Source organism: Chaetomium fimeti (genome assembly GCF_033439085.1).
Source record: "Chaetomium fimeti strain CBS 168.71 chromosome Unknown B0H64scaffold_9, whole genome shotgun sequence".
NCBI lineage: Eukaryota > Fungi > Ascomycota > Sordariomycetes > Sordariales > Chaetomiaceae > Chaetomium > Chaetomium fimeti.
In genome coordinates, this window is record NW_026944337.1 from 276,864 (window position 1) to 300,674 (window position 23,811).

Below are 23,811 nucleotides of genomic sequence, written 5' to 3' on the forward strand. Positions count from 1 at the left end.
TATTCCCCCCTGACCCCCTTATTTTCAACCAAAAACCGGGAATTATTTGTCAAGATAGAATCAGCTGACAGGGTACATACATACGCATCGTGACTAGAATCGTTAGCTATTAGCCCAACCCCATGTAAACAGAAAGATGATAGCGAGCAGATAGGAGGCAGTGCAAATGTTTAGACGGTTATAAAAGCGACCACGCCGGGGGATGGGATGAACTCAGTTAGAACTCACAAGTCATCCAGCCATAAAACACTGGCAACAAAAACCTCAACCACCGTGAGCACGATGGCATCCATTTTGATCGCATTCGTGATCGCAGCTCTAGCCGTCAAGAAAGGAGGAGCATCACCCACAACAGTCAACCACCGGTCATGCGTCCAGATCGAGGTCCCAGTTAGCGTTGAAACCACGGCAATCAAGTGGCTGCAGCCGAGGGTCGACAGCAATATTGATGCTGTGGACTGGGTCAGGTACCAAACGACCAGGGCGTCCCCCAACAATACCGAGAGCATGATGGGGCGGATACCTGTTAAGGAGACCTTCAATATCAATGGCCAGCTCTGTGTCCCTCCCAAGGGCGCCGCCAGGTCTGAAACCCTTCAGATCGCTACTCATGGCGGCGGGTTTGACAAGAGGTTAGTCGGTGCACACATCTTCGGGAAGATTGAAGGCTGTAATTAACAAGATGACAGATACTGGGACGCCGAGATCAAGCCAGAAGAATACTCTTACGTCGAGGCCGCACTATCCGAGGGCTACTCCATCTTCACCTATGACCGTCTGGGAACAGGCAAGTCCGACAAGCCCGACGGATACGACATCGTCCAACTCAACGTCCAAGTCGAGATCCTCCGACAACTGACCCAGCTCGCCCGCTCGGGCAAGCTTGTCAGCACATCCAAGAAACTCAGCAACTGCACTACCAATACCCGCCTCACCAAGTACAAGCCATCCAAGGTCGTCCACGTCGGCCACTCCCTCGGCTCGCTCGTCTCCGTAGGCCTAATCACCAACTATCCGACCGAGAGCGACGGCCTGATCGCCACGGGGTTCCTGATCACCAACGTCCCGCTGTCCGGCCTCAACGTCGCGACGTGGGGCTTCGAGCTCGCGCGCGAGAACGACCCGGCCCTCTTCCGGGACCGGGGCTCGGGCTACCTCGTGTCGGCGACCAAGTCTGACGTGCAGCTCAACTTCTTGCGCAAGGGCTCGTTCGAGCTCGCGATGCTGGACTACGCCTGGCAGATCCGGCAGACTGTTACCGTGAGCGAGTTTCAGTCGCTCACGACGGGGTTTGGGGAGAAGGGGGCCGAGTTCAGGGCGCCGCTGCAGATGGTGGTGGGGGAGAATGACTATGGTGTTTGTGGCGGTGACTGTGTCGGGGCGTATGATCTTGATGTCATTAAGCAGGTTTATCCGGGGGCGACGGATCTGGATGTGCATGTCCAGCCGGGGACCGGTCATGGCTTGACGCTTTCGATTAATGCTACGGCTGGGTACAAGGCGTCGTTTGACTTTTTGCATAGGTCGGGGTTGTAATTAAGGGCAGTAGAGAAAGGCCGGAAGGTGGGAGATGGACGAAGACGGGAAGGATAGAATTAGACCATGATAGAATGCCTCGAGGTGTTACTGTTTTATGGGGTTTCTTTGCCATCCTTGCTTAGGCCTTCTGAGGCGGGTTGTAATAAGTTGGCACTCTCTGATCCTGACGAACGAACAAGAACCATCGTGTTTTATCGCGGGCGTCGGTGGAGGGCATCCGTTATATAGATGCCGTCTAGAGACAGGCCCCGTAGAAACTCAATGTGCGCCGCCTACCAGAGCCGAGGGAGTATTCCCGCTCTCGCAATACATGGTCCACACCCCCTTGCCTCATAAAGCGCCGTCTATCCCAGAAAACGTACCCCCACTTCAGGCTGTCCGGAATGGGATAATCTCTCGTCTGCGGATACCTCCCACTCGGTCCTGTGACCCAAGCGAGCGGGGGTCCGTCAGTGGTGTCACCAGAGAATAAAGGCCACTCTCTGGGAGCCCGGTCACCATCCTCAGGGAACCTGCAGCGCCCGGAATTATGCCTGGGGTTCAGGACGGCATGCTCTTGCACCCGTTGGATCAGACTGTCGTGGTTTTGCGTTTTCAAGATTTCGTAGAAAAGGCGTAAACCCCCGGGCCTCGAAAGAGTGCCGTCCCGCGAGGACTCGCGCGTTACTATCAAGCTGCTGTCAGTCCGGCAGTGTGGCAACCTCCAAGGTCCCGGCCTGTTTCTGCTCTCTAGAGAATGGAGAAGCTGTTGTCTTTTGAAAGTAACTCACATTCCTCACGAAGGTTAAGAACCTTGGAAGGGGTATCCGGCCGGCCCCGACCCTTAGACTTGGAGCTTCCCAGATTGGCGTCCCACTGCACAGCAGCAAAGACTTCTTCGTACTTGTTCTCGATGAGTGTGTATATGCAGTAGAGCTCCTCCGCCTCCCAGGATTGGTAGATGGAAAAGAACAGGGAGAGCTGCTCTTCCCAGCCGATCTCACCCTCACCACGGCGTCCCCAACGGCCTTCGCCGAAGAGATTACAGTGGAGTTGAAAGCGGTAAAGGGCCCGTAGAAGACGCTTCTGTTCTGCCTGGGATAGGTCGCCAACTTCAAAATAAGGGTCGAGGGCGTGGCAGAACAGGGCAGCAGATTGTAATACCAAGGGCCGAGCCAGGGAGTGATAAAAGCTCGCGATATCGATCAAGGTCTCCTCTGTGCATCCTTCTAGTATCAGCTCGGGCGTTGCGGTACGCAGCGCGACGTAATCGTCTATAAATAGGCCGATGACCTCCGGTGCGGGCGGGTGGTGGTGGTCGGATGAATCCTCGTAGAGCGCATCGGACGTGTGCACGGCGTATGCATCCGCCAGAGAGTTACCGAGAGTTGCCGTCAGAATCCGTTCTAGGAGTGCCCGTCGGTCGAGTAGGTACTGTTGGTAGAAGACGGGCGATGCCATCGCAAGCGCTCTGAGGTCCTCCAGGTCATCTAGGTAGGAAAGGATCTGGCATCGCAACTCGGCAGGGAGTGATTCGAAGGCGCCAGCCGGTAACACGGCAGTCTCGAAAACGGTCTTTCCAGCCCCAGAGTCGAGTTGCTGCTGTTGCCGGTCTAAATATGTCGTCTCCAAACCTGGCTTGGGGTCATCTCCCCGCCCGCTTCCCCGCTCTCTTGGCCGGGACGCTGGCATCTGTGGCACAGTCTGAGTCTCCAGAGTTAACGAGGCAGCTGCTCGCTTTTGCAGCCGCGTAAAGGGGTTGAGCTTTGAAAAGCGATTTGGCATATTGAAGAGTAGTGTGCTGTCAGAGGGCTATGTACGTGCTTGGGTAGAGACGAAGAATGATCGAGGTAGTTGAAGATGTCGGGGGTAGAGAGCTGGGCGCGACTGTTCTATTCGTGGTTCTAGGGATGCGTACTGGGAAAGGACTAGGCCGGGTAAGCAGAGCGCAACTGAAGCGCTTGCTGAGAGGAGGGGTTTCACAACATAATGTAGGACGTTGTTAACACCCAAACAGGCTGATGGCGGTCGAAAGAAACAGCCTGCACCAAGATGTTACCGCCCTAGCAAACTTTCCAGACCTCTCTTGTCAGCTCCCCCTCCCGCCAAGGTAGCTCCCAAGCCACAAGGGGGTTGTTGCCGCCAACACAGCGTATTCGCCCGATTTTGGCGCTCAATTTGAAGGCGAAAGGCTGCTAGAGCATTACTATTATGATACAGAACGGCCAGGGACATGCTTTAGACGCGAGAAACATAAGGGCAACAACCATATAGAAAGCCCACCGTTTCGGTCAATATAAGTGAAGTGGGATAGGCCAAGAGGGGGATACGTCCGTAAGTACTAACGGTGCGCTTTGCCAACGGCCTCAGATTCGGTCTCGGGCCAATATTACAGCGAAGGCAGGAGTGGGATGTGGGATGGGGAGTAATACTGGTGTGACGGATGGGCATCCCGCTGTGGCTAGAGTGTTCTTTTTATAGACAGCATCTTTGTAACGGGACAGCCCCGGACGGTCTTGAGGATTGATCTCTCGCCGGTTTCACCACCAAACCCGTAGCTTCGAGATTGGCGGCGTCAAGTCTAGTCTGTAAATACCTTAATTATCGAGGTCATTTACGAGCCGTTGAAAAAATTCGGACTCAAACCTAAACCCTCTTTATGACTATGTTGGTTTCTGTCGACAAAGTTCGGGCCTCGAGATAACTGGGACGACTGAAGCCGGTTACAAAACTCAGATGCGTTACTAGTAGGTAACAACTCTGACTCCATAAAGTAGATGTCGCTATTCATACTGAGACCGTATAATTCACCGAAATTGTTGTGTGTAGACGGGTCTCACCTTTTTGCCTCGATGAGTTGTGATGGACATTATCGTCACTTGCTGCACACCTATTCTTTGACAAACCTTAGGGGCTCAGGAGTGTCTCGTTTGCGACCCATCGACGGTTTTCCTAAGGGGATCATCGAGTCAGTTGCAGTATCTTGGAACGCATTGGAGAGCAATTTCGGCCTCGTTACAGGATGTGAGGGGCTTACCCATGCCGGCAAATAGTTTAAAGTTTGACGCCGCAGCTTTGAGGAATCCGTAATATGCCAATGACGGGCAGCGGATGCAGCCCGTGGAGCATTTATTAAGCCTGCGATAACTCAGTGCCAGCAAGCTGCCGCGGCCGCCCGCGCGCTAATCAATCAGTGTGCTTCTCTTAAAAGTTCGCTCATTCACAACGAGCGCGTGCTGAAACCAACCAACCAACTGAACGGCAATCGACAAGCGATTCAGTGGCGGGACTGCGCTTCAGTCGATGATTTTGCCTCCCTTGAGGCCCAAAAACCGGGCCGCCAGTCGGGCGACCCAATCCTCCGATTCTTTTGCAAACCAGCTTTGCCGCGCTGAGTCTTCAGAGTGCAGGCGCTCCGGAAACCCGACCCCAATCGATTTTCAGGGGTCGCTCTCCCACTTTCCCACCTATCCATGGATGGATGCCGAGGAGAAAGAAAGCAGGCCGCTGATTGAGCAGGAGCCCCCTACCCCACCTGCCCGAATCTGGACTGCTGAAACCGCTTAACTGCGGGGCTCCAAGCACGGTTGTGAGTGCTTCGTTGGCTTTCTCGAAGCTCGGCGCTGTTGGGGGGGTTGTTGGTGCTTGTGATGTCACAAACTTGAAGCAGCGGGGGTGTCTCTGGGCGGCAACTGTTTGGGTGATAAGGTACCTACATACACTCCGCACTTTTGTCCAGTCTGCACTCATGAGCACAGGAGTGACAGGTTTTGCAAGTTGGCCTGAAAAGCCAACCTTGCAGCCTCCGACTCGCTTACCCCTGCGAGCAGCTCAATTTCGATTTGTGCTGGACCCCTGCGTGGATCTTTTGAAAAGCCCCAAAGGAAGGCGGGTTCGGATGGGTTAATGCAGGAACAGAACTCCAAGTCAATGCTCGCTCAACTTCAGATGAACCCAATGCCACCGCCTCCAAAACAATGCGTTCGAGAAGGACTTGTCAACCCTTCGAGCCGAGCCAAGTTCGGTTTTTCGGGAAAAGTGTATATACTGTGTAAGTCCCGAGACGACGGGACATCGGCTTGGAAGCGAACCGTGCCACGCGTCAATTCTGCAGATGCGGCGTCGTCACCCCGGTCCGCATGTCTATATCGGGACCGTCATACCGGAGCTGAACGATCGAGACGCCCGGCTCTGCCGAGCATATCGACGAAGCAGAGGAAAACGGAACAGCATCACCCCGTCCCTGCTGCTGCACAGCGCCGACCGGCGCGGGAGTTCGCGATGCCAATGACGTGCCATGTCTCAGAGCGAAACATGCCCGAATATTCGACGGTGGCTGAGGCAGGGGTCCAGAGTACACGACAGACCAAGAATGCACATATTACCTAGGTTCAGCCCCTCTTCATTGGGAAACCTTGTTGAATCCGTTGCCGGCCAAGATAACTAAGTGGAAGAAGGGAGCGAAGAAGAGACGAATGCTTAGCCAAAGAAGAAGGGAACTCAAATGCTAAATAAGGAGCATGACAGAAACTGGAGCAGGATTCCCCCCCCCCTTCGTCTCCACCAGAAAGTACAGGGGGTGGAATGAGTGGGAGAGTGGGCACATGGACGATGGAGCCCTGCCCTTTTCCCCGGATTGATGATTGGGCTGCCGCTCCTTCCCTGGGCAGTTAAACTTCTGGCACGCCCTCTCCTCCCTGGGAAGCTTCCGCCTCCTCACCCTCACCACACAACGGCTTCCAGGTTGGACTTCTCCTCACGGGGCGCCTTCAATTTTCTTTCTGTTCCATTTCTCCCTGGGCTTGCGGTCCCTCTTCGCGCCTGACTTCGTTCTCGACTGCAACCCACCACGCTCATTTTTTTTTCCCCCAACGACTGACCTTCAGGTCCACTCCTTCGATTTACAGCCTGCGACCACTCTCTTCGCGGCTGCCCTTTGCGTTCACAACGACCTTCACCACCGCCGTCTATTTTTGGCCTTGGGTTCCGTTCAAATTTCCACCCACAAAAACCTCATAGATCATCAATACACCTTCTATCACCACAGCGCAACATTACCACCATGAAGGGAGTTCGGGCTTTGACGGTGCTGTCGCTGGCAGCTTTCGCCAGCGCCCAGACTCTCGAGGGCCTCGGTGCCTGTGAAGTATGTCCCAAGCCCCGACTCGGTCGTCGACGTCGAGACTGGTCTCCGCCAGAACAAGGGCAGCGCTGACACCCCAACAGCAACAATGTTACACCCAAGCGTTGAACAAGGCGGGCTCATTCGCCTGTGCGGCGATGGACTTTAACTGCCTGTGCCGCGTTGAGAACTGGGGCTTTGATATGCGTGACTGCGCGGTGGCCAATTGCCCCCCGGGGTCCGATGCGCTTGTCACGAACGCAGCCTCTGCGATGTGTGCGAGTATGTGGCTGGTCGAGTGCTGAGAAGGGAACTTCAACTGACGGTTCACACTAGCGGCCACACTTCCCCCTGGCGCCCCAGCCCCGACTTCGGAGACGACCACCACTGAGCCAGCTCCGTCGACAACCGAGGCACCCACCGAGGCGCCCGCGGAATCAACAACTTCGACTGTAAGTACAACGCATGTTCGTTCAAGAATGTAAAATGTCTTACATATTTGGCAGCCCGAGACTTCGACGACATCCGAGGGCCCAGAATCTTCGTCAACATCAACAGAATCCACGGAATCTTCAGCGTCGACGGCTCCCACGGCTGTTCCGACCAAGGTTGTTACGAGTTCAACATCTTCCTCAAGTGCCGGCGCGGCAGAAACCTCGGCTAGTTCTGAAGACTCGAGCCCGGCCGGAATCACCGAGGCTGCCAAGATCGGCATTGGCATTGGTGTTACCGCTGGTGTGCTCGCTCTCCTCGCCGTGGCCGCCTGCATCTTCCTACGCAAGCGGCGGGCCAGACAGGCCCCCACACAAATGGACCGGTTCCAGATCTCGCAACCAATGCCCAGCGATGAGCACGCCTATACGCATAACAACAACTCGGACTACGACATTGGATCGGGCGACCTGGAGATGAAGAGCCGGCGGTACGAGGACATGCTCCCGCGAGAGGAACCACGGCAGATGGTCTAGTTAGGCACTGCTCGGGGTTCTGGAATGGCAGGGTCCTCTGGTGCAGGCCGGAGAGGTGTTTCGATTTAGGAAAGAGGAAATGGCGCAACCGATGGACCGCCATCTGTGGGAAAATGAAACAGAAGGAAACTAGAGCTGGGTTGGAATGTCGAATAGGGGGTCGAACTACAGGCGAAATACTTGGGCCAGGAGCAAATTTGGGGCCCTGGTCGGAAGGAGTGCTGTATGAGCAAGGTTTAACATGGTCACGATGGGACCGGGATGGGTGTTGTGCTTTTACAATGGATTGGCTGGGTCTACGTGGCCGGAAGATATCCGGAACGGGCCATCGGGCCCTGGCTTGTCGGTTTTGGCGTCAGGTATCGGGGGCGGAGTTGCAAGACTTCATTCATGTCGAGTCAGCCGGCCGCGCGGCTGCTGAAGACATTTGTTTTATTTGTACATATTTCTTGCCGTAACGGGCAGAGAACCTTGCGGGCTCAGGCTCCTCGCCGTTGCTGCGCTGATACTGATACAAGCCGTAAGAGTGGCCATCGTGTGACGTGACTGACAATGGTCTTCTCCACCCATCTATCGGAAATATACCGTTTACAACTCCAATCCAGCCACTGGCAAACCAACTACCACGAATACCATTGTCGCTGAGCAGTAACCGGACGGTTGGGGAGGTGCACCCAAGGACCATGGCGGAGCTTCTTGGCCTCGCGTTCGGCGGCCTCGCGGATCCGTGTCTTCTCCTCCTTGAGGACGACCGAGATGCCTGAAACACAACTGTCAGAAAGCCATTGGGACAGGCGGTGGGATAGTCCAGGAAATACTCACCAGCCGAAGGCAGTTTCCTGATGTTCATTCTTCCACGGGCCCGGTACTCGGGAATCTTGCCCCGCCACGGGCCACGGTTCACCCAGGCCTCGGCCACGTACATGCGCGTCGGGTCGTCGACCTTGATCCACTTGCCGTCCTTGGTCTGGATCTCCACGGGCTTGTCGCTGCCGCCACCGCCGCTGCCACCGCTGCTGCCGTCGGCCTTCTTCTTGGCGCTGCCCAGGCCCATCCCCCGCTGGACCAGGGCCAGGTCGCGCGCCTCCTCGAGGTGGTAGCGCACCTCCTGCGCGTACTTCTTCTTGCTGAAGCGCATCTGCACCAGCGCCTCGGAGACCGTCTTGCCCTGGATCTGCCGCGCCAGGTGCACCAGCTTCTTGGTGCTCGTCGCCATGAAGGGGCTCCGCGTCGTCTGCTCCCGCTCCGTCCGCGCGATCCGCGCCGCGCGCGGCTCCCGGCTGAACGGGTCCGTCCCCCGCTGCAGCTGCCGGATCACCATCTTGCGCTCCCAGCGTACGCGTGCCCGGGGGTCGGGGTCGGTGGCGCGTGAGAGGTGCTCCCGCGCGAGGGAGAGGCCCGTCTTGGTGCGGCGGGATTCGTATTCTTCGGTTTCGGTGCCGGTTTTGTCGGCGGTTTCTTTGAGCTCGTCTTCGAAGATGGCGGGGCCTTCGAGGGGTTTGTTGTTGAGCGCCTTGAGCAGCTGTTGCCGCGCCGCTTGCGTGCCCGAGACTTGCTTCTCGATGGGGCTCGCGGGGGCCTGGGCCTCGGTCTTCTTGTCGCGGCTCCAGAACCATTGGTTGGTTGGGGTCGTGTGCATGCCGCGGGCGGGGGTGGTGGGCTTGGTGGGGGTGAGGGTGAGGGAATGGAGGGCGGGGACGAGGGAGGTCGTCGTCGTCGGGGTTGTTGCGAGGGCGGGGGCTATTCGGGGAGGAGATTGGTGTTAGTTAGGTTCTGTGTTGTGCTAAATAAAATTCTGAGAGTAGGTGTGTTAGTGCTTACCACCCCGGAGGAGCCGCCTCGACGGCACGCTGAGGCTCATGGCGGCGACGGAGATGGCATCAACGTGCGGGTTATTGTTAGGCGGGTCGTCGTTCTGGAGCACGTTTGCAATCGGACATTGAAAAAGTTCGGCCGGCAAATCCCGCTCGCTGTCTCGGAACGCGCTAGCTGCATTGGGCTCCACCGTCAACACCTTGAGCCTCCGACGCACCTTCCCGCACATCACCACCGCATCCATCTTACACAAACTGTTACTTGCAGCCTGCTGCAGGGACATTTCTCGATTCTGCAGCTTCATCTTGACTTAGATCTTTGGTCAATTTAGTCTTAAGCATGGTGATGCTATCCTGGATAATTCGGAATTGGTACCCCCGGTTGCATCCCCTCTCGCATCCCCTATTCCCTCGTTAGAATTGAGGATGGATTGGAATCATGAACTAGTGTTCAACCTCGGGATCTAACAATGCTGCGGACGAGTTAATTGCAAGTGCAAGACAATGCATACTACCTAAAGACAACCAGACCGTGCTCTGGGAATGGCAACACATCGGAAATCAGTGTTGCACGAAGGGGGGACGTGGAAGGTGTTTGTAACCGCGTGTAATGGTGGTTTTCACTCCTTCCAGGCGAATCCCCTCTGTATTTCCTCCCGTCCCTTTCTTCGCGGGATTCGGCTTATCCTCCATCCAGGCGAGGGCACTCAGCCCAAGTTACCGAAAACTTCCAAGTCGTTGCGTTGCGAGTGCAGCGCAGTCCTTCTCCCGCAATCTCCCCTCCTTCGGTTCTCTTTCAGGTTGTGAAGGTCGCTCGAAAAGTAGTGCACCTCTCGGAACCACCTTCCTGCATCCAACCAACAATTCCTGCATCACGCAAGTCGAAGGAAAATACACCATGACGCCCATCATGGCTCCATTCGGCTCCCTCTTCCTACTCCCCTTCCTCTTCGTCTCCATCTTTGCGGACCCGGACCATTGCTTCTTCCCAGACGGCACAACGGCGAGATTCGCTGCCAGTTGCTGGAACGGGACAAGCGGGCAGACGGTCCTGTGCTGCCAAACCGGCGACCTGTGTCTCTCGAACCAAATCTGCGCCATGAAGGACCACAGCGATGAGTTTCATTACTATCGCGGAGCTTGCATCGACTCGAATTGGACCGACCCAGGATGTCCGGATTTCTGTCCTGAACCCGCCGGCGACGATCAGATAGTTCCCATGCATCGGTGCAGCGGCGGCAAGACGATGAGAAAGTGGTACTGTGGAAATGGGAACCGTCCAGCAGATTTGGATTGCAAGGATATCGATGGTGACGTTGAGCTGCCCGGTACGCCCCCGAACCTGCTCCCCTCCGATTCCGTATGGGTGCGCTGACGAACAGGGTTAGAGAACATTTCCGTGTATGCCACAGCAGGCATCACGCCGAAACCGTCACCAAGCCCAACCCCGTCGAGGGATCCTCCTGAGAGCAAGGACACGGCGAGCGCGATACCCCCTTCCAATACCATACAATTCTCGCTGGGAGAGCCCGTGACGGCACCGGGACCAGACACCCCAAACTCTCAAACAGCGGCACCCCCGAGCACGTTACCAAACGCAACTGGTACAGACGTTCCGACAGCAGTTCCGACAGCAGTTCCCTCTGACCCACCGCAAGACGACGACGACCAAGCCAGCTCAGCCGTACCGGTTGCGGTCGGGGTCGCCGTTGGCACGTCCATCTTGATTGCCGGCAGCGTCCTGGTGTTCTTCTACCAGCGCAAGCGGCGCCGCCAGGCACCGGTGCGCGCCGAGACCCCGCCCCCGTTCGAGTTCTCCTTCATCAACAACCAACCGCCCGGCTGGCTGGGACCGTCGTCTGGGGCGGCGGCGAAAGTACCTGTGGCGGAGGCGGAGGGCAAGATGCACGACGAGAGCAAGCCTACGCCAGAGATTGGAGGCACTGCGCGGTATGAGATGCCTTGAGGATCGAGGGTGGGTGATGGCTTTGGTGTGTGGCAACCGGGAGGGTTGTTTGTAGGTGTTCTGGTGTCGGATCCATTCCCAATTTGTTCAATCTATGATCTCGTTTCTCGCTGGGCCTGTCGTCAGGATCTGCCTGTCATGTTCTTTTTTTGGTGCCAAATGCGGCGGGCGCCACACCGGAGAAGCCATGCCGGCTCGTCTGGGACCAACAAGATTGGGGGCGAGGGGGCCCAGCCGTGCGGGTGGCTGGCTGACCAGCACGGAAGTCGGAGTCTCGCTTTTTCTGCCCGGGGCTCGCGTTCCACATCCCCCGGTCCTTGGCCGGGCCAAGACCCAATCACTCACGGGCTGAGTCGGCGACAAGGCGTGCCGACGCCGTTCATTGGGGGCTGCCACTCACGTAAGACGTGCGCGCACTCTCCAAGACACCGCTCCGAATTCGATGGTCTGAAAACGGAATCGCGCGGCGGGAGTGTCTCAAATTTGACCGATCCTCCTTCTCTTTTTTTGCGGTTTTACTCGCCGGTTCCAAAAGTATGAATACCTCGACCGCTGACAGACTGGTGTCCAGTCTCTCCCCAGCATTTGACCCCAAGTCTGCTGTGTAATTCGATGTTGCATCGGCCGTCGGCTGGCACGCACTTAGACGACCAACATCATACTTGGTGCATCTTAGACATCAATACCATAACTAGCGACTGAGTCTCTTTCTCAGCCAGTCAACTGAATCATGTCTTCCAACCCGGGCCAGTCGGTACGTACCTAGTACTCTTTTCACCACATTGTCATAATAGAAAATCAAATCAAAAGAAGAGAAAGAAAAAAAAAATTAGAAAGTTAAAAAGACCCGACTAACACCGACCCAGGCCCAACCCCCACTCCAACAACCACCCTACCCCCCCTCCGGCGCCTCCCTAGGCGGCATCCCCACCACCCTCCCCGACATCCCCATCGCCGCCGTGTTCCTCGCCCTCTTCGCATGCTCCGCCGCAACCCACCTGACCATATTCCTCCGCAACAAGCGCCGGGGTCCCTCCCACCGCTTCCTCTTCTCCTTCCTACTCTTCATCTTCAGCACCCTGCGCGTCATCGCCCTGTCTCTCCGCATCGCCTGGTCGCAGGCGCCGCGGAATGCGAGTCTGGCGCTGGCGGCGGCCGTGTTCACGGCCGCGGGGGTCATGATCTTGTTTGTGGTCAATTTGGTGCTGGGGAGAAGGGTGGTTAGGGCGCTGCATCCAAAGGTGGGCTGGCATAAGGCGATGAAGGTTGGGGTGGGGCTGTTGTTGGGGAGCGTGATTGGGATGTTGGTCATGGTGGTGGTGTGCACGGTGCATTCGATGTTTACGCTGGATGCGGTGGCGAGGCGGAGGGAGAGGGATGTGGTGCTGTTTGCGGGGGTGTATGTCACGGTTATTGCCTTCTTGCCGGCGGTCATGGTGGCGTTGGCGTGGCTGGTGCCGAACCGGGGGGTGCATCGGCCGGAGGGGTTTGGGAAGGGGGGGATGGGGGCCAAGGTGCTGTTGTTGCTGGGTGCGTCGGTGGTGTTGACGCTGGGTGCGGGTTTCAGGGCTGGGGTGAGCTTTGCGGTGAAGCCGGTCGGGCAGGAGCAGTGGTATCATTCGAAGGCGGCATTTTACTGCTTCAACTTTGTGATTGAGCTGTTGGTGGTGTATTCGTACGCCATCTTCCGCTTCGATCGCAGGTTCCACGTTCCGGAGGGCAGCTCGGCACCGGGTCATTATTCAGGGAGGGGTCACGCTGAGGGAGCGGAGGAACCGGGCTTTGGGTTGAATGCCGCCGAGGAAAGCGCAGGGGATAGTAACATCACGCTATACTCGAGGAAGAAGCATCCGGCTGGTCCTGAGGGGGATTCGGCAGCATAAAGAAAGGGAGGCCGGGCCGCAGGGGATGGGATTTGTGTGTTCGATTTCGTTTTATTTCTGCTAGATTGTCAGCCTGTAATAAGACTAATAATAGAATAGAGATAGCAAGCGTCATCGCCTCAGATACCGATCATTTCTTTACACCGTTATGGTTATTCGCTACCTCTACTAGGCACGAACGTCGAGTAAACAGTTTTCAGACCTCGCACGCACCGGAAACCTCGAGTCGCAGACAAAGGCTTTGTTCAATGCCGGGCTGATTCAATATTCAACGAAACTTCCTTTCAGGGTGTCCCAACAGACTAACTCCATCACTAATGCTTAGCACTTCGCAATCAACTCAACCCGAGGACAACCAAACTGTTCATCCAACCCTGCTGTGCGGCCGAGTTGTTAGACAAACATGATGTTGTTCCACACACACAAGTCTCTCGACTACATAAACCATAATTATCACACGATGTGAAAAGAGCTGCTTTAGCCCGTCACGAACCCTCTTACACTGAGTCTCGTCCATTATCATCCACAATCCCCAAGAAAAGGAAGTACTAACACACCATGGCTCTATCATCCCAGCTGCTACCTTTCCCCGTCAGCCTCAACAAGGCAGATTGTGAGTTCATTCTCCTCGGGCACTATTTGCGCCACCCCAAGGGCGGAATCTGCCACCTCTGCCAGAGCTCCATCCTCAACACCTTCGTCGCACTCTCTGCCAAACATGGCACAGGCCTGCAGCTATTCCCTTCCCAGCTAACCGACCAGCGCTACCCAGCCGAGGTCGCTCAGCGCCGAGATAACGCTTTAGTCAACGCAATCTGCTGGCGAATCGCGAACAAGGCCGAGTTCGACAACCTCCTGCACAACGGCTGGATCGCCATGTTCGAGTCGGCCAGGAGCACCTCCACCACCACCTACGACCCAACCCAACAACAGCAGCGGCACCACCAGCCCCCCAACCCCTCCGCCGCCCCTCCCCCGCACCTCATCACCGCCACCCGCTTCTTCCCCCCGGAAATCAACTACGCCGTCACCACCAGCGAGGAGTGGCTCACCAAACTCTGGTTCGCCTGCGCGGGTCACTACACCACCAACGACCTCTTGCGGGGGCGCGCCTACTCGGGCTACGCCGCCTTCGAGGGTATGCACCTGCGGCGGGTCGTGGCGGGCTTCCAGCCGTACCACGACGGGGCGTGCGCGTGCGCGTGCGCCGACAGCGACCGGCAGGCGATGGCCGCCGCCGGCCTGCAGGCCGGGTTCCCCGCGCAGACTTGGTTGGATAGCGGGACCCCGCCGCATGTGGAAGTGGTGATGCGCTACACGGATCCGGTGATCAGGGAGGCGTACGGGCGGTATTGTGGCGAGCTCGCTGCGCGCGGTGGTGGGGAGTGGGTCCTGCCGCTGGTGAGGATGTGGGATCAGTCGGGGTTTAAAGAGTGGTTGGTGCTGATAGTGCAGAAGGCGGAGGCGGGGATGGACTCGCAGGCGATGGAGGGTGTTGAACGTGACGAGGATGTTGAGCTTGAGGAGGCGGCGAAGACGCTGCTGGCGTTGAAGCTGGGCGGGGATGCTCAGGCTTGTTGCTGAAGGTGGTGGGGTATAAGTGAGTTGACGGCGGGGTGTCAAGGTGAGAAAGCATACGCCAGTTTGATAGCACTAATCATCCAAGAAGCCCGACTGGATACCCTACAATAAATATAAATAAAGATATACTCACATTTGCGGCCCCTAGATATGTATAACCCCGTGACAGTTCGGCCCAACCGACTTGTGTAATTAGCAGGGTTCTCGACTCGGGAGTGCCGGATGTCGGTCGTATCGTGTATGATTGTCGGTCCGAATCTAAACATCGTGGCCGGGTTTCGTGGCTTCTGGGGCTGGGTGCGGCTTGTTTGCTCCCTATACTCACCCAATCCACCTCAGGGCTCGTCTGGGGCCGCAATGGCTAGACTTCGCTAGGAAGAACAGCAGGTACGTATCTACTCATCGTTGGAGAGGAATATGGTGCGAGGTTAAGTAAGGTAGTGGACTGATGCTTGATTAGAGAGAGAGAGAAAGAGCTTGAGAAAAACACGGGGGCTTATAAATATATTTCAGAAGAGGCATGGAGCCAAAATTCAAATCCTGGTGACGGTCGGCTGTCCTATCTTCACGAGGACGTGGTGTCATTGTGTGTAAATGATGTGTTGATATTTGAATCCACAGCCCAAATTATTTCACCCAAAAGATATCCTCAGTTGTGAATTTAGCAAAGGCGGGGTTGTTTGGCATATGAATCATAGCATGTAGTCAATCTGCAGTAGTCTATTGTTGAGCGGGTTCCAAGTCTCGGAGCCGCCCGACATTGCCGTGTTTGGACCGATTCGAAGGTGTCGGTCCTTTGGCAGACTTACTGCCGTCATAATCGCAATGTGGCCGACATGTATGTAAGGAATCGTTGCTTTTAGTTTGCACCGCCCCTTTTTGTTCGGCTTTGGGCAACGAAGCAATTGACTCTGTCGGGCGGCGGATGGGGAAGCAATGCATGGATCATGATACATGTAGACTGTGGTACCGGAGATTCATATCACGAAGCACTTGGGAGCTCGTCAATCACTTGGCACACCACCCTGAGGCTTTTGGTTCATGGGTTGCATTATCCATCTGCCATCTAGCAACGGATCATTTCCGCCGCAAGGGCTGCCATGACAAGATGCATTTTTCCCAGCTCCCCGTCTTTCATTTTCTTGCCATGAAAGCGACCAAAAGCGAGATAAGCAGTCCGAAGTACGCCCCCACCATGGAATTCGTCGAAAGAGCCCCGGCGCGCGACAGGCGCGCCCGGCCTCCAGCGCAGCGAAGCGATGCAAACCCCCTCCCTGCGACCCGTCCTTCCCCGGCCCCGACGCCGAAACACCGGTCCCTTACGCCCTCGACATGACACCCCACGCGCGGATGATGTTGTCGGTGTAGCCGGCGAAGAGGGTCTGGCCGTCAGCGCTCCACGCAAGGGAGACGCACTCGGGCTCGCGGCTCTTCTTGCCCACGTTCTGGAACTCGGGCTTGAGCTCGTCGACCTTGCTCTTCTTCTCGAGGTCGAAGATGATGATGCTGCTGGCGGTGGCAGCGCACAGCCAGTAGCGGTTGGGGGAGAAGACAAGGGCGTGGATCTCGTCGTTGGCGTTGAGCGAGTACAGGTGCTTGCTCTCATTAAGATCCCACAGCATCGTGGTACCGTCCTTGCCACCGGAAGCGCACAGAGATCCATCGGGAGAGATGGTGACGGTGTTGATGTAGCCGGTGTGGCCGATGTGGTCGGTCTGAAGCTTGCAGCTAGAGAGCTCCCAAACCTGCAAAAATTGTCAGCCTGGACGAAACCCATACGGAATCTTCGACAAAAGGTGACAGAATTTTGGGGGTCGCTCAGTGCATGGTGAATGTTGGTCTCATGGCCCGTGGCGAGACGGGCTCTGAAGTAGCAAATACTTTAAAAGTTGCAAGCATCATTGCGAAAAACTGAAAGACTCGTTTCCAACGTACCTTGACCAGCTTGTCCCAGCCGGACGACACGATCACAGGGTTCTGCGGGTTGGGCGAGAAGCGGACGCACGAAACCCACTCGGTGTGGCCCTTGTCGGTGATGGTGAACTTGCAGTCACCGAGGGTGTTCCAGAGCTTGATGCTCCGGTCGCGAGAACCGGAGACGATCTGGCGGTTGTCGGCGGAGAAAGAGACCGAGAGGACATCGTTGGTGTGGCCGACGAACCGGCGGGTGGTGGTGCCGGTCGAGAGCTCCCACAGGCGGAGAGTCTTGTCCCACGAAGCGGAGAGGGCATAGGCACCGTCGGAAGAGATCACCTGCCACGCCAATCAGCACACCTCAATTCCTCCCATTTCCAAAAATTGTTTGCGAGGACGTACGCAGTCGGAGACGATGTGGGAGTGGCCGTGGAGCGACCGCTTGGGGTAGCCGTACTGGGTCTCATCGCGGGTGAGGTTCCAGATGATCAGGGTCTTGTCTCGGCTAGCGGAGAGAAGCATGTTGGGGCTGTTTGTCACGGTAAGCGCAGGTCCTCGGCGTCGGCACGATTGATCGGGCGCGCGTACTTCTCCATCGACGTGGCCAAGCTGGTGACCCAGCCATTCTGTGAGAGCAACACCGTCAGCTCCAGCCCGGAAATTCAAGCTCGCATCGCCGACCTCGAAATTGGTTGATCTCGAGGTGCGAAAATTGACAGCGGCGGGGAGAACTTACGTGGCCCTCCAGGGTGCCCTTGAGGATGAGTTGCTCAGCCATGTTGACGTCCTTCCTGGGATTCGGGGATCGGTGGAAGAATGGTGAGCTTTTTGGCGGTGCCTCGTTTCGTCGGGGTCAACAGAAATCGGGGCGCTACGAGAGCTCTGGGAATTCCGAAATTTTTGTGCGGCGGAAATAGGGTGCGCCGTGGGGTCCGGTTGAAGGCGGTGGCGGCGCTGGGCAGGTGGCAGGAAGCCTTCGGCCCGTCAAACCAACTGGGAGCTCGGTTCGGTCGCTTAGCAAAGCGGGGCAGGCATTCACAGCGCGCAACAACGCGCCCAATTGCAACCGACATGGATCTCGCATCACGGCTACGCAACGCCGGAAAAGAAAATGCCGTCGCTCTGTTCGACAACCGACCCATCCAATGCAACAAGAAATATCCCAGTTTGTTCAAGGCGCACAAGGAAGTTGCAAATGCAAGTCGATATAATATCTATGTTTACCGTCAGTCCGACGGCCCGGGTATCTTCTGCCTGTTAATGTGTTGTCCCAACCAAACTCCAAAACACCATGCGCTATGGGTTGAGTATGAATCAAATGCAACTTGCCATGCTCCGTTTCTTCCTTACCCCTTGCCAGGGATACCTTGCCCTGCAGCAACCGCCTTCCTGACACCCGCCCGAGGTATGTCCTGGCGAAGGCAAGCCTTTTCCGTGTTCACGATCATGCTGTGATCCGCGATCTCGAACCGGCCCTTGTCCCCGTGCATGGCCGCCGGAACAATTTCCTTGCCCTTGGACTTGGTGTCGTCCTCGATCAGCTCGCGCATCGCCGCCTCCCATAGGTTGTAGCGGTCGCGGCGGGCCGGTTGCCGTTGTGCCGCTGACCAGACCTCCTTTTGTTTGGCAATCTTGGACGCGCGCATCAGCCTTCTAAGCGCTCCCTCTCCTGCCTTGGCCTCCTTTGCGGCCGCTTCTCTCATCTTCTTGGGGTCACCGCGCGGAATCTCGTCCGGCGCAAGCGGCCGCTGTGGTTGTTGTGGTTGTATTTGTGACCCCTCCAGGGGTTGGGGCGGCGCGTCGGGGCTGAACACACCCCAGTCATCCGACACAGTGACGGCATCGACGCTTTCGGGGGTGCACTTGTATGTGTGTATACTCGGAAACGCGGGGAACGAATCGGGAATGTATTGCTTGACTGCTTTGTCTGGCGCACCGTCGAGCTCGTGACCAAGGATCGGAAGATCTCTCTCGAGGCGGTCGTTGACCGGCAGAGGCTCGAATGTGGGAAGACGTTTCGACTTTGGAATCGGTGGTTTCCTGTGCGGGTCGAGGAGCGATGTGGTCAAGTTGAAGCGCCCCAAAGCGAGCTCAAAGTCGCCGGGGATCGGATGCGGCCGCCGAGCTGCATTCTGGTACATCCTCACGCTGTCGCCTAGGGAGGTGATATCTGGGAGCTGGGTTAGAGTATCGCCCAACAAGTCCCAAATTGCTCGGCCACGTACAGGTCTCCGCCATGGCAGTGAAGCTCTCCATGGCATCGGGCGTGGCGCCCTCGAAACCGACCTTCTCCAGCGCGAGCGCAACGGCGCGTCGCAAACCCTTGTTCGCTAGCTCATCTGTGGTCGCTGCCGCTGAAGAACATGGCGAGGCCCCAACCTCCCCAACCGATAGTATGACGTGCGGAGATTGAACACGTTGGCGTTTGGGGTCGGGGCTGTCGTGGTCGGTCACGGCCGGTCGCTTCCGTGACTCGATCGACATTGTCGCGGCTTGTTCTTCAACGGTTGCTGACAACATGGGCGAGGCCAAGATTGCAATCCCATAACACTCCTAGATGAAAAGGAATATGCGCGGGTGGTGGGATTAAATGAAGCCGATGGGAAAGCACTTGCGATGGTCAGTTCGGGAGTTCGGGGAAGGAGCTGGTGTTGAGATCAACGACTGTGCACGGCCCGCTGTCCTTGACCCTGAGTGGCTCGCGCCACGGTTCTCGCGGTTTGTTCCCCACAAATTCCAACGGCTTCATTCAGTTCTTTTTCATCCGCATCTCGAACTCATTGACTAAATAGGTAAATAATGGCTTCCGACCACTACAACTGACTTCGAGGCTATGGCTGTATTTGCAAACACTATCTGGTTTTGCAAGGGACATAATAATAGAAATATTAAGCAAAGCTGCCGGATGAGTGAAAGTGTTGTGGAGCCAAGCAATTGAACCACTTACCGTTTTCGCACCATCTCGAGTTATTTGGACTTCTTCAACGAACTCGAGACAGAATCAACAGTCAAGTGGCCAGCTAACTCCGAGAAGATGCACGACCTCGAGACTCTCCAGAGTGGCGGCTACAGGAATGCTGGCCTCACTCATCTCAAGCTCTCATGCCCCTTGGCCTCATTTCCAGAAGGGATACTCCAACTCGGTGATACGCTCGAACAGCTGGACCTCTCGGGCACCGGACTGTCATCATTACCTGCGAATCTAGGCACTGGCCTTCCGAAGTTGAAGGCCATCTTTTTATCCAACTGCAGCTTCAAGGTATTCCCGCGAGAGCTTGCATCATGCCCCGCCTTGGAAAGTGTTGCGTTCCGCAACAATGGCATGGAGGAGATTCCCGAAGATGCCTTCCCGCCGCCGCTTCGCTGTCTCGTTCTCACAGGCAACCGCATCACCACGCTGCCATCTAGTATCGGCCACTGTGGCCATCTACAAGAGTGCATGGTCGCCTCCAACCAGCTACGGGACCTACCTGATGCATTGGCCAGCTGCAAGAAGCTCACCCTCCTCCGACTCAGCTCGAACCGCCTCTCAGCCCTTCCCTCCTGGCTATTCACTCTGCCCGAACTCGCCTTTCTCTCGTTCGGTAGCAATCCCTGCTCCTCCCCGACCACCAACGGTCTTCATGCCCCCCGCGGACTAGCCAGCATCGCCTGGTCCGACCTCGAAGTGCAGCAGCCTCTCGGCGCCCACACCTCCCAAGGTCTCTGGAACCGATCGCCACACTACGCCGAAGAGGTTGCCATCAAACTCTTCCGCAGTTCCGCCGGCACCGAAGAAGAAGACGACGACGACGGCTCCGCCGCGGACGAGATGGCCGCGTACCTCGCGGCGGGCGCACACGAGAGCCTAGTCACCATCCTCGGCCGCATCCACGGCCACCCGGACGAGGACACACCCAGCTACCAAGGCGGCATCGTAACGCAGCTCATCCCCGAAGAATACACGCCCCTCAACACCTACCACACCACCACCACCACCAACAACCAAGAACCCCCCCTCCCCTCCCCATCCTCGTCACCACCACCACCCGCACCACAACCAGCAACCCCATCTCAACAAACCACCACTACCACCACCACCCCACCATCAATAGACCCCCCCACCGCCCTAGCCATGCTGACCGGCCTCGCGCACTGCCTCGCGCACCTCCACGCGCGCGGCATGGCCCACGGCTCGCTGCAGCCGCGGCACATCCTGGCCAGCGCGGCCGACAAGCACGCGCTGCTCACGGGGTTTCGGGGGGCGACTGTCTACGGGCACGGCTCCGAGCAAGGAAGCGGGGGGAAGGGGGTGGAGAAGGTTGAGGTGCTTGCCTTTGGGCGGGTGATGGAGTTTGTTTTGGGGGTTGCTCGGGACGGTGCCGGTGATGAGGGGGAGGGTGAGGGTGATGATGAGAAGAGGAGGGAGCGGGAGGAGGTGGAAAGGGGGCTTGGGGAGTTGTGTGGGCGGTGTGTGGCCGCTGACGGCGCGGCACGGCCGGGGTTTGCTGAGGTGGTGGAAGTGCTGGAGGGCTTGATGGGCTGGCGCGGCATGATGCGAATTCCGGACGTTGAGCCTCGGTAGGGGGGGGGACGGGATTGTTGGGCGGCAACGCGCGTGTCTGGAGTTGCTGCTGCTGCCTGTGGTGACGTCGTGATCTGACAGTCGAGATGGCGGGCCGTTGTCCGTCGGTTGGTTGGATTTCTAATAAAATCCTGGCTCTCCAACGTCAGAGTATCCTTCCCGGCAACGGATGTCGCTCAACTTACGTGGCAGCCGAGCCAACCGCATGTTCGTCTGTGCGGACGGCCGAGGAGGGAAGTTGGGGGGATTATCGAACGCTGCAGTTGGCGATGAACTGCAGCACATCAACCTCATTACTCACCGCCGCAATATCATGTACCGCGTACTATGTTGCTATGTGGTGGATACCTCGACTGGGCATCCCAACTGCCGCGGTAACAACGAACGAAACAGGTCACCCACGCACCCACGCCCTGCTCCGTTTCTCGGCCACTGCCAACCTCGCCAAGGTTACGTTGAATGCGGGTGCACATGGAAGCTGCTGTGCCGCAACGTGCTCCTCATCCAGCGGTCGCCCGAGAGAACCTTGTGAATCAAACCCGCTCGTGCATGTGTCTTCCGACTTACACAAGGGCCGCAGTGACAAGTCAGCCACTGGCCCGGCCCCTACTGCGATGCCTTGCCGCGTCTGGGGGTCATGTGAGCACCCTCGGACGCCACGGATACGATCCTTTTCATGCGCTGCCTACCGCAGCGTTGCAACTCGGTCTTCTTCCCTGCACTTTTGCTTGCTGCCCCGGTTAGAGAGCCGTCCGAGCGCGGGGGGAGACATCGTGGCCAAATCGAAAGATCGGACGTCTGCTGCAGGTCCATGCCGCATGCAGGGTGCTTTCTGTGCTGCATCCTCTACTGTGCAAGTGACGCATCGTTGGATGGAGTGGGTGAGTGGGGAGGGAGGTGGGTGGGATACACTTTTTGTTTCTCATCAACCTCACTCTCCTGTGTATGTTCCAGGTTGTGTTGGAGGTGGGCTGCATAAAGCGATTGGATCAGCTCTTGCGGCACCCCAAGGTCGCCCTGCATGACGGGCGCTAAACTCTCCCTTCTGACACGTGTGGACGGCCAATTCTGAAGGTCTCGTGCAGATGCCCCCATCCTTCACGCCGAATATTTCTGGAAGCAGTCTTTGTGCCCTGTGCCGCCCCGTGTGTCCAGCCCTAATGTTAACAAGAGGTGCCACGGCGACACATATCCAGTTTTTTAGAGGAAGTATTGCGTTTGATGTTATTATACCGTAATATCAACCCCTGAGATGAAGCAAAGAAGATTTTCCTTACGTACGTCGGTGATGGTGTGTGCACATGCCCTCACCACTGACACATACCTCAACAACAACAAATGATGAGGGCGGGATTTGCGTTGTTGCCGTCTCAAAATTTCCCTGGTTCATGGCGGGGCAAATTGGAGCCAGCTCCGCCGGTATGTGGTTGGTCAATTTCGCAGTTTCGCTTGTTAGCAGAGCGGGAGATGGACATTGTGGGGGGAAGCTTCGAGCCCGCACTGTAAACGGCCGGATAGTAATCTGTCTGCAGTGTAATGTAATAATCTCCATACTTCGGGCGATGCGCAAATGCAGGAAGCATGGATGAGGTCATGGCTATTTCAACGAAAAACGGATGGTTTTACTGCCTACGATTTACCTACCTGAGTTGTACAGGGGGGGGGGTATTACAGTACACTTCAAAGTTCAACTTGTCGATGCGCGAATCTCTGAGTGGCATGCACTTCCTGCACTGCTCCTGCCCTTCCTGCCCTTCCTTGGCTGGGCACCTGGGGTGGATCGGACGCTAATTCAACTCGCGCATGGGGCCACAAGACCCTGGCCATTTTGTCCCACTCTCTTTTCCATTTTTGTCGTCTGTTCATCGGTCGGTTGGCGGCCGGTTGGTCTGAACACGTCTTCGAACTCGCGGCCGGTCGCGGGCGGGACTGTGCCTTTCCAAAGCTTCCAATGTTCTGCCCGCTTTCCATCCGTATTCTATGCTGTGCCGCAAACGGGCCAACTCTCAACCGGGCCACCACACCACCATCAAGAGACGGAATGTTCGACGGAGAGAATTGGTCCTGGCTGACCCCTTCGCCGTGCACAGACAAAGCCGCTGCAGCCTGTCGTGGAACCCCGAAGAGCTCTCCTCACTAGTTACTGTGTACGAGACTCTCGGCGACCTCACTGAGACATGCAGGAGCCCTCCCCCCCTCGTCGTTGCAACAAGCCGCAAGCAAGGGTTCATTGAGGCGTTGGGGGACACAGCAGTTGCAACCCGGAAGCGAAACGGTCAAGACGCGAAAAGCCTGAGTGATCGCCCTGCGGGATCCGCAACCGGTTGGCGGCGGTCTGGGCTCGATCAGAATCGCTTAATTTCCCGCATTTTCAGCAGTGCCAGGAACGCGCATGTTCCTGTATGCCCATACAGTTCAATACTTGTTTGTTTGTTAGCGCGGCTCCTCTGACAGGGGTCCTAGTTCAAAAGTCAAAAACCC

The 23,811-nt window shown here is 56.9% G+C and overlaps 11 protein-coding genes across 11 annotated transcripts; 7 read left to right on the forward strand and 4 right to left on the reverse strand.

The window, feature by feature from the left end:
- Positions 1 to 282: 282 nt before the first annotated feature.
- Positions 283 to 1,606, forward strand: B0H64DRAFT_366797 (Alpha/beta hydrolase family-domain-containing protein; the record flags this gene model as incomplete). The annotated part of the gene is made up of 2 exons (XM_062801919.1): positions 283 to 632; positions 690 to 1,606. The coding sequence occupies 2 exons, from the start codon at positions 283 to 285 to the stop codon at positions 1,534 to 1,536; spliced, it is 1,197 nt and encodes a 398-aa protein (XP_062655009.1). The 3' UTR covers positions 1,537 to 1,606.
- B0H64DRAFT_409148 (uncharacterized protein) lies at positions 1,576 to 3,627 on the reverse strand. Its single transcript, XM_062804695.1, has 2 exons — positions 2,310 to 3,627; positions 1,576 to 2,205 (listed from the first exon to the last, which is right to left on the reverse strand). The coding sequence occupies exons 1-2, from the start codon at positions 3,301 to 3,303 to the stop codon at positions 1,775 to 1,777; spliced, it is 1,425 nt and encodes a 474-aa protein (XP_062655010.1). The 5' UTR covers positions 3,304 to 3,627; the 3' UTR covers positions 1,576 to 1,774.
- Positions 3,628 to 6,462: 2,835 nt separating this feature from the next.
- On the forward strand, positions 6,463 to 7,802 carry B0H64DRAFT_246967 (uncharacterized protein). Its single transcript, XM_062799931.1, has 4 exons — positions 6,463 to 6,664; positions 6,745 to 6,922; positions 6,977 to 7,092; positions 7,147 to 7,802. Exons 1-4 carry the CDS (start codon positions 6,581 to 6,583, stop codon positions 7,606 to 7,608), a joined length of 840 nt encoding a protein of 279 aa, XP_062655011.1. The 5' UTR covers positions 6,463 to 6,580; the 3' UTR covers positions 7,609 to 7,802.
- On the forward strand, positions 7,640 to 8,191 carry B0H64DRAFT_246972 (uncharacterized protein). The gene has a single exon (XM_062799932.1). The coding sequence runs from the start codon at positions 7,870 to 7,872 to the stop codon at positions 8,152 to 8,154; it is 285 nt and encodes a 94-aa protein (XP_062655012.1). The 5' UTR covers positions 7,640 to 7,869; the 3' UTR covers positions 8,155 to 8,191.
- A 37-nt stretch (positions 8,192 to 8,228) lies between these two features.
- Positions 8,229 to 9,469, reverse strand: B0H64DRAFT_420309 (ribosomal protein L22/L17; the record flags this gene model as incomplete). Its single annotated transcript, XM_062805451.1, has 3 exons — positions 8,229 to 8,368; positions 8,431 to 9,348; positions 9,430 to 9,469. 3 exons carry the CDS (start codon positions 9,467 to 9,469, stop codon positions 8,229 to 8,231), a joined length of 1,098 nt encoding a protein of 365 aa, XP_062655013.1.
- An 863-nt stretch (positions 9,470 to 10,332) lies between these two features.
- On the forward strand, positions 10,333 to 11,388 carry B0H64DRAFT_330575 (uncharacterized protein; the record flags this gene model as incomplete). The annotated part of the gene is made up of 2 exons (XM_062800948.1): positions 10,333 to 10,750; positions 10,811 to 11,388. The coding sequence occupies 2 exons, from the start codon at positions 10,333 to 10,335 to the stop codon at positions 11,386 to 11,388; spliced, it is 996 nt and encodes a 331-aa protein (XP_062655014.1).
- A 519-nt stretch (positions 11,389 to 11,907) lies between these two features.
- Positions 11,908 to 13,441, forward strand: B0H64DRAFT_469243 (uncharacterized protein). The gene is made up of 2 exons (XM_062807791.1): positions 11,908 to 12,142; positions 12,255 to 13,441. The coding sequence occupies exons 1-2, from the start codon at positions 12,119 to 12,121 to the stop codon at positions 13,269 to 13,271; spliced, it is 1,041 nt and encodes a 346-aa protein (XP_062655015.1). The 5' UTR covers positions 11,908 to 12,118; the 3' UTR covers positions 13,272 to 13,441.
- A 272-nt stretch (positions 13,442 to 13,713) lies between these two features.
- Positions 13,714 to 14,873, forward strand: B0H64DRAFT_247041 (uncharacterized protein). Its single transcript, XM_062799934.1, has one exon. It carries the CDS (start codon positions 13,830 to 13,832, stop codon positions 14,853 to 14,855), a length of 1,026 nt encoding a protein of 341 aa, XP_062655016.1. The 5' UTR covers positions 13,714 to 13,829; the 3' UTR covers positions 14,856 to 14,873.
- Positions 14,874 to 15,959: 1,086 nt separating this feature from the next.
- B0H64DRAFT_247050 (guanine nucleotide-binding protein beta subunit-like protein) lies at positions 15,960 to 17,613 on the reverse strand. Its single transcript, XM_062799935.1, has 5 exons — positions 17,503 to 17,613; positions 17,355 to 17,392; positions 17,169 to 17,295; positions 16,788 to 17,105; positions 15,960 to 16,597 (listed from the first exon to the last, which is right to left on the reverse strand). The coding sequence occupies exons 1-5, from the start codon at positions 17,542 to 17,544 to the stop codon at positions 16,172 to 16,174; spliced, it is 951 nt and encodes a 316-aa protein (XP_062655017.1). The 5' UTR covers positions 17,545 to 17,613; the 3' UTR covers positions 15,960 to 16,171.
- Positions 17,614 to 17,897: 284 nt separating this feature from the next.
- B0H64DRAFT_247086 (Bromodomain associated-domain-containing protein) lies at positions 17,898 to 19,442 on the reverse strand. Its single transcript, XM_062799936.1, has 2 exons — positions 18,992 to 19,442; positions 17,898 to 18,936 (listed from the first exon to the last, which is right to left on the reverse strand). The coding sequence occupies exons 1-2, from the start codon at positions 19,284 to 19,286 to the stop codon at positions 18,113 to 18,115; spliced, it is 1,119 nt and encodes a 372-aa protein (XP_062655018.1). The 5' UTR covers positions 19,287 to 19,442; the 3' UTR covers positions 17,898 to 18,112.
- A 358-nt stretch (positions 19,443 to 19,800) lies between these two features.
- Positions 19,801 to 21,330, forward strand: B0H64DRAFT_420315 (uncharacterized protein; the record flags this gene model as incomplete). The annotated part of the gene is made up of 1 exon (XM_062805452.1): positions 19,801 to 21,330. The coding sequence occupies one exon, from the start codon at positions 19,801 to 19,803 to the stop codon at positions 21,328 to 21,330; it is 1,530 nt and encodes a 509-aa protein (XP_062655019.1).
- Positions 21,331 to 23,811: the final 2,481 nt, after the last annotated feature.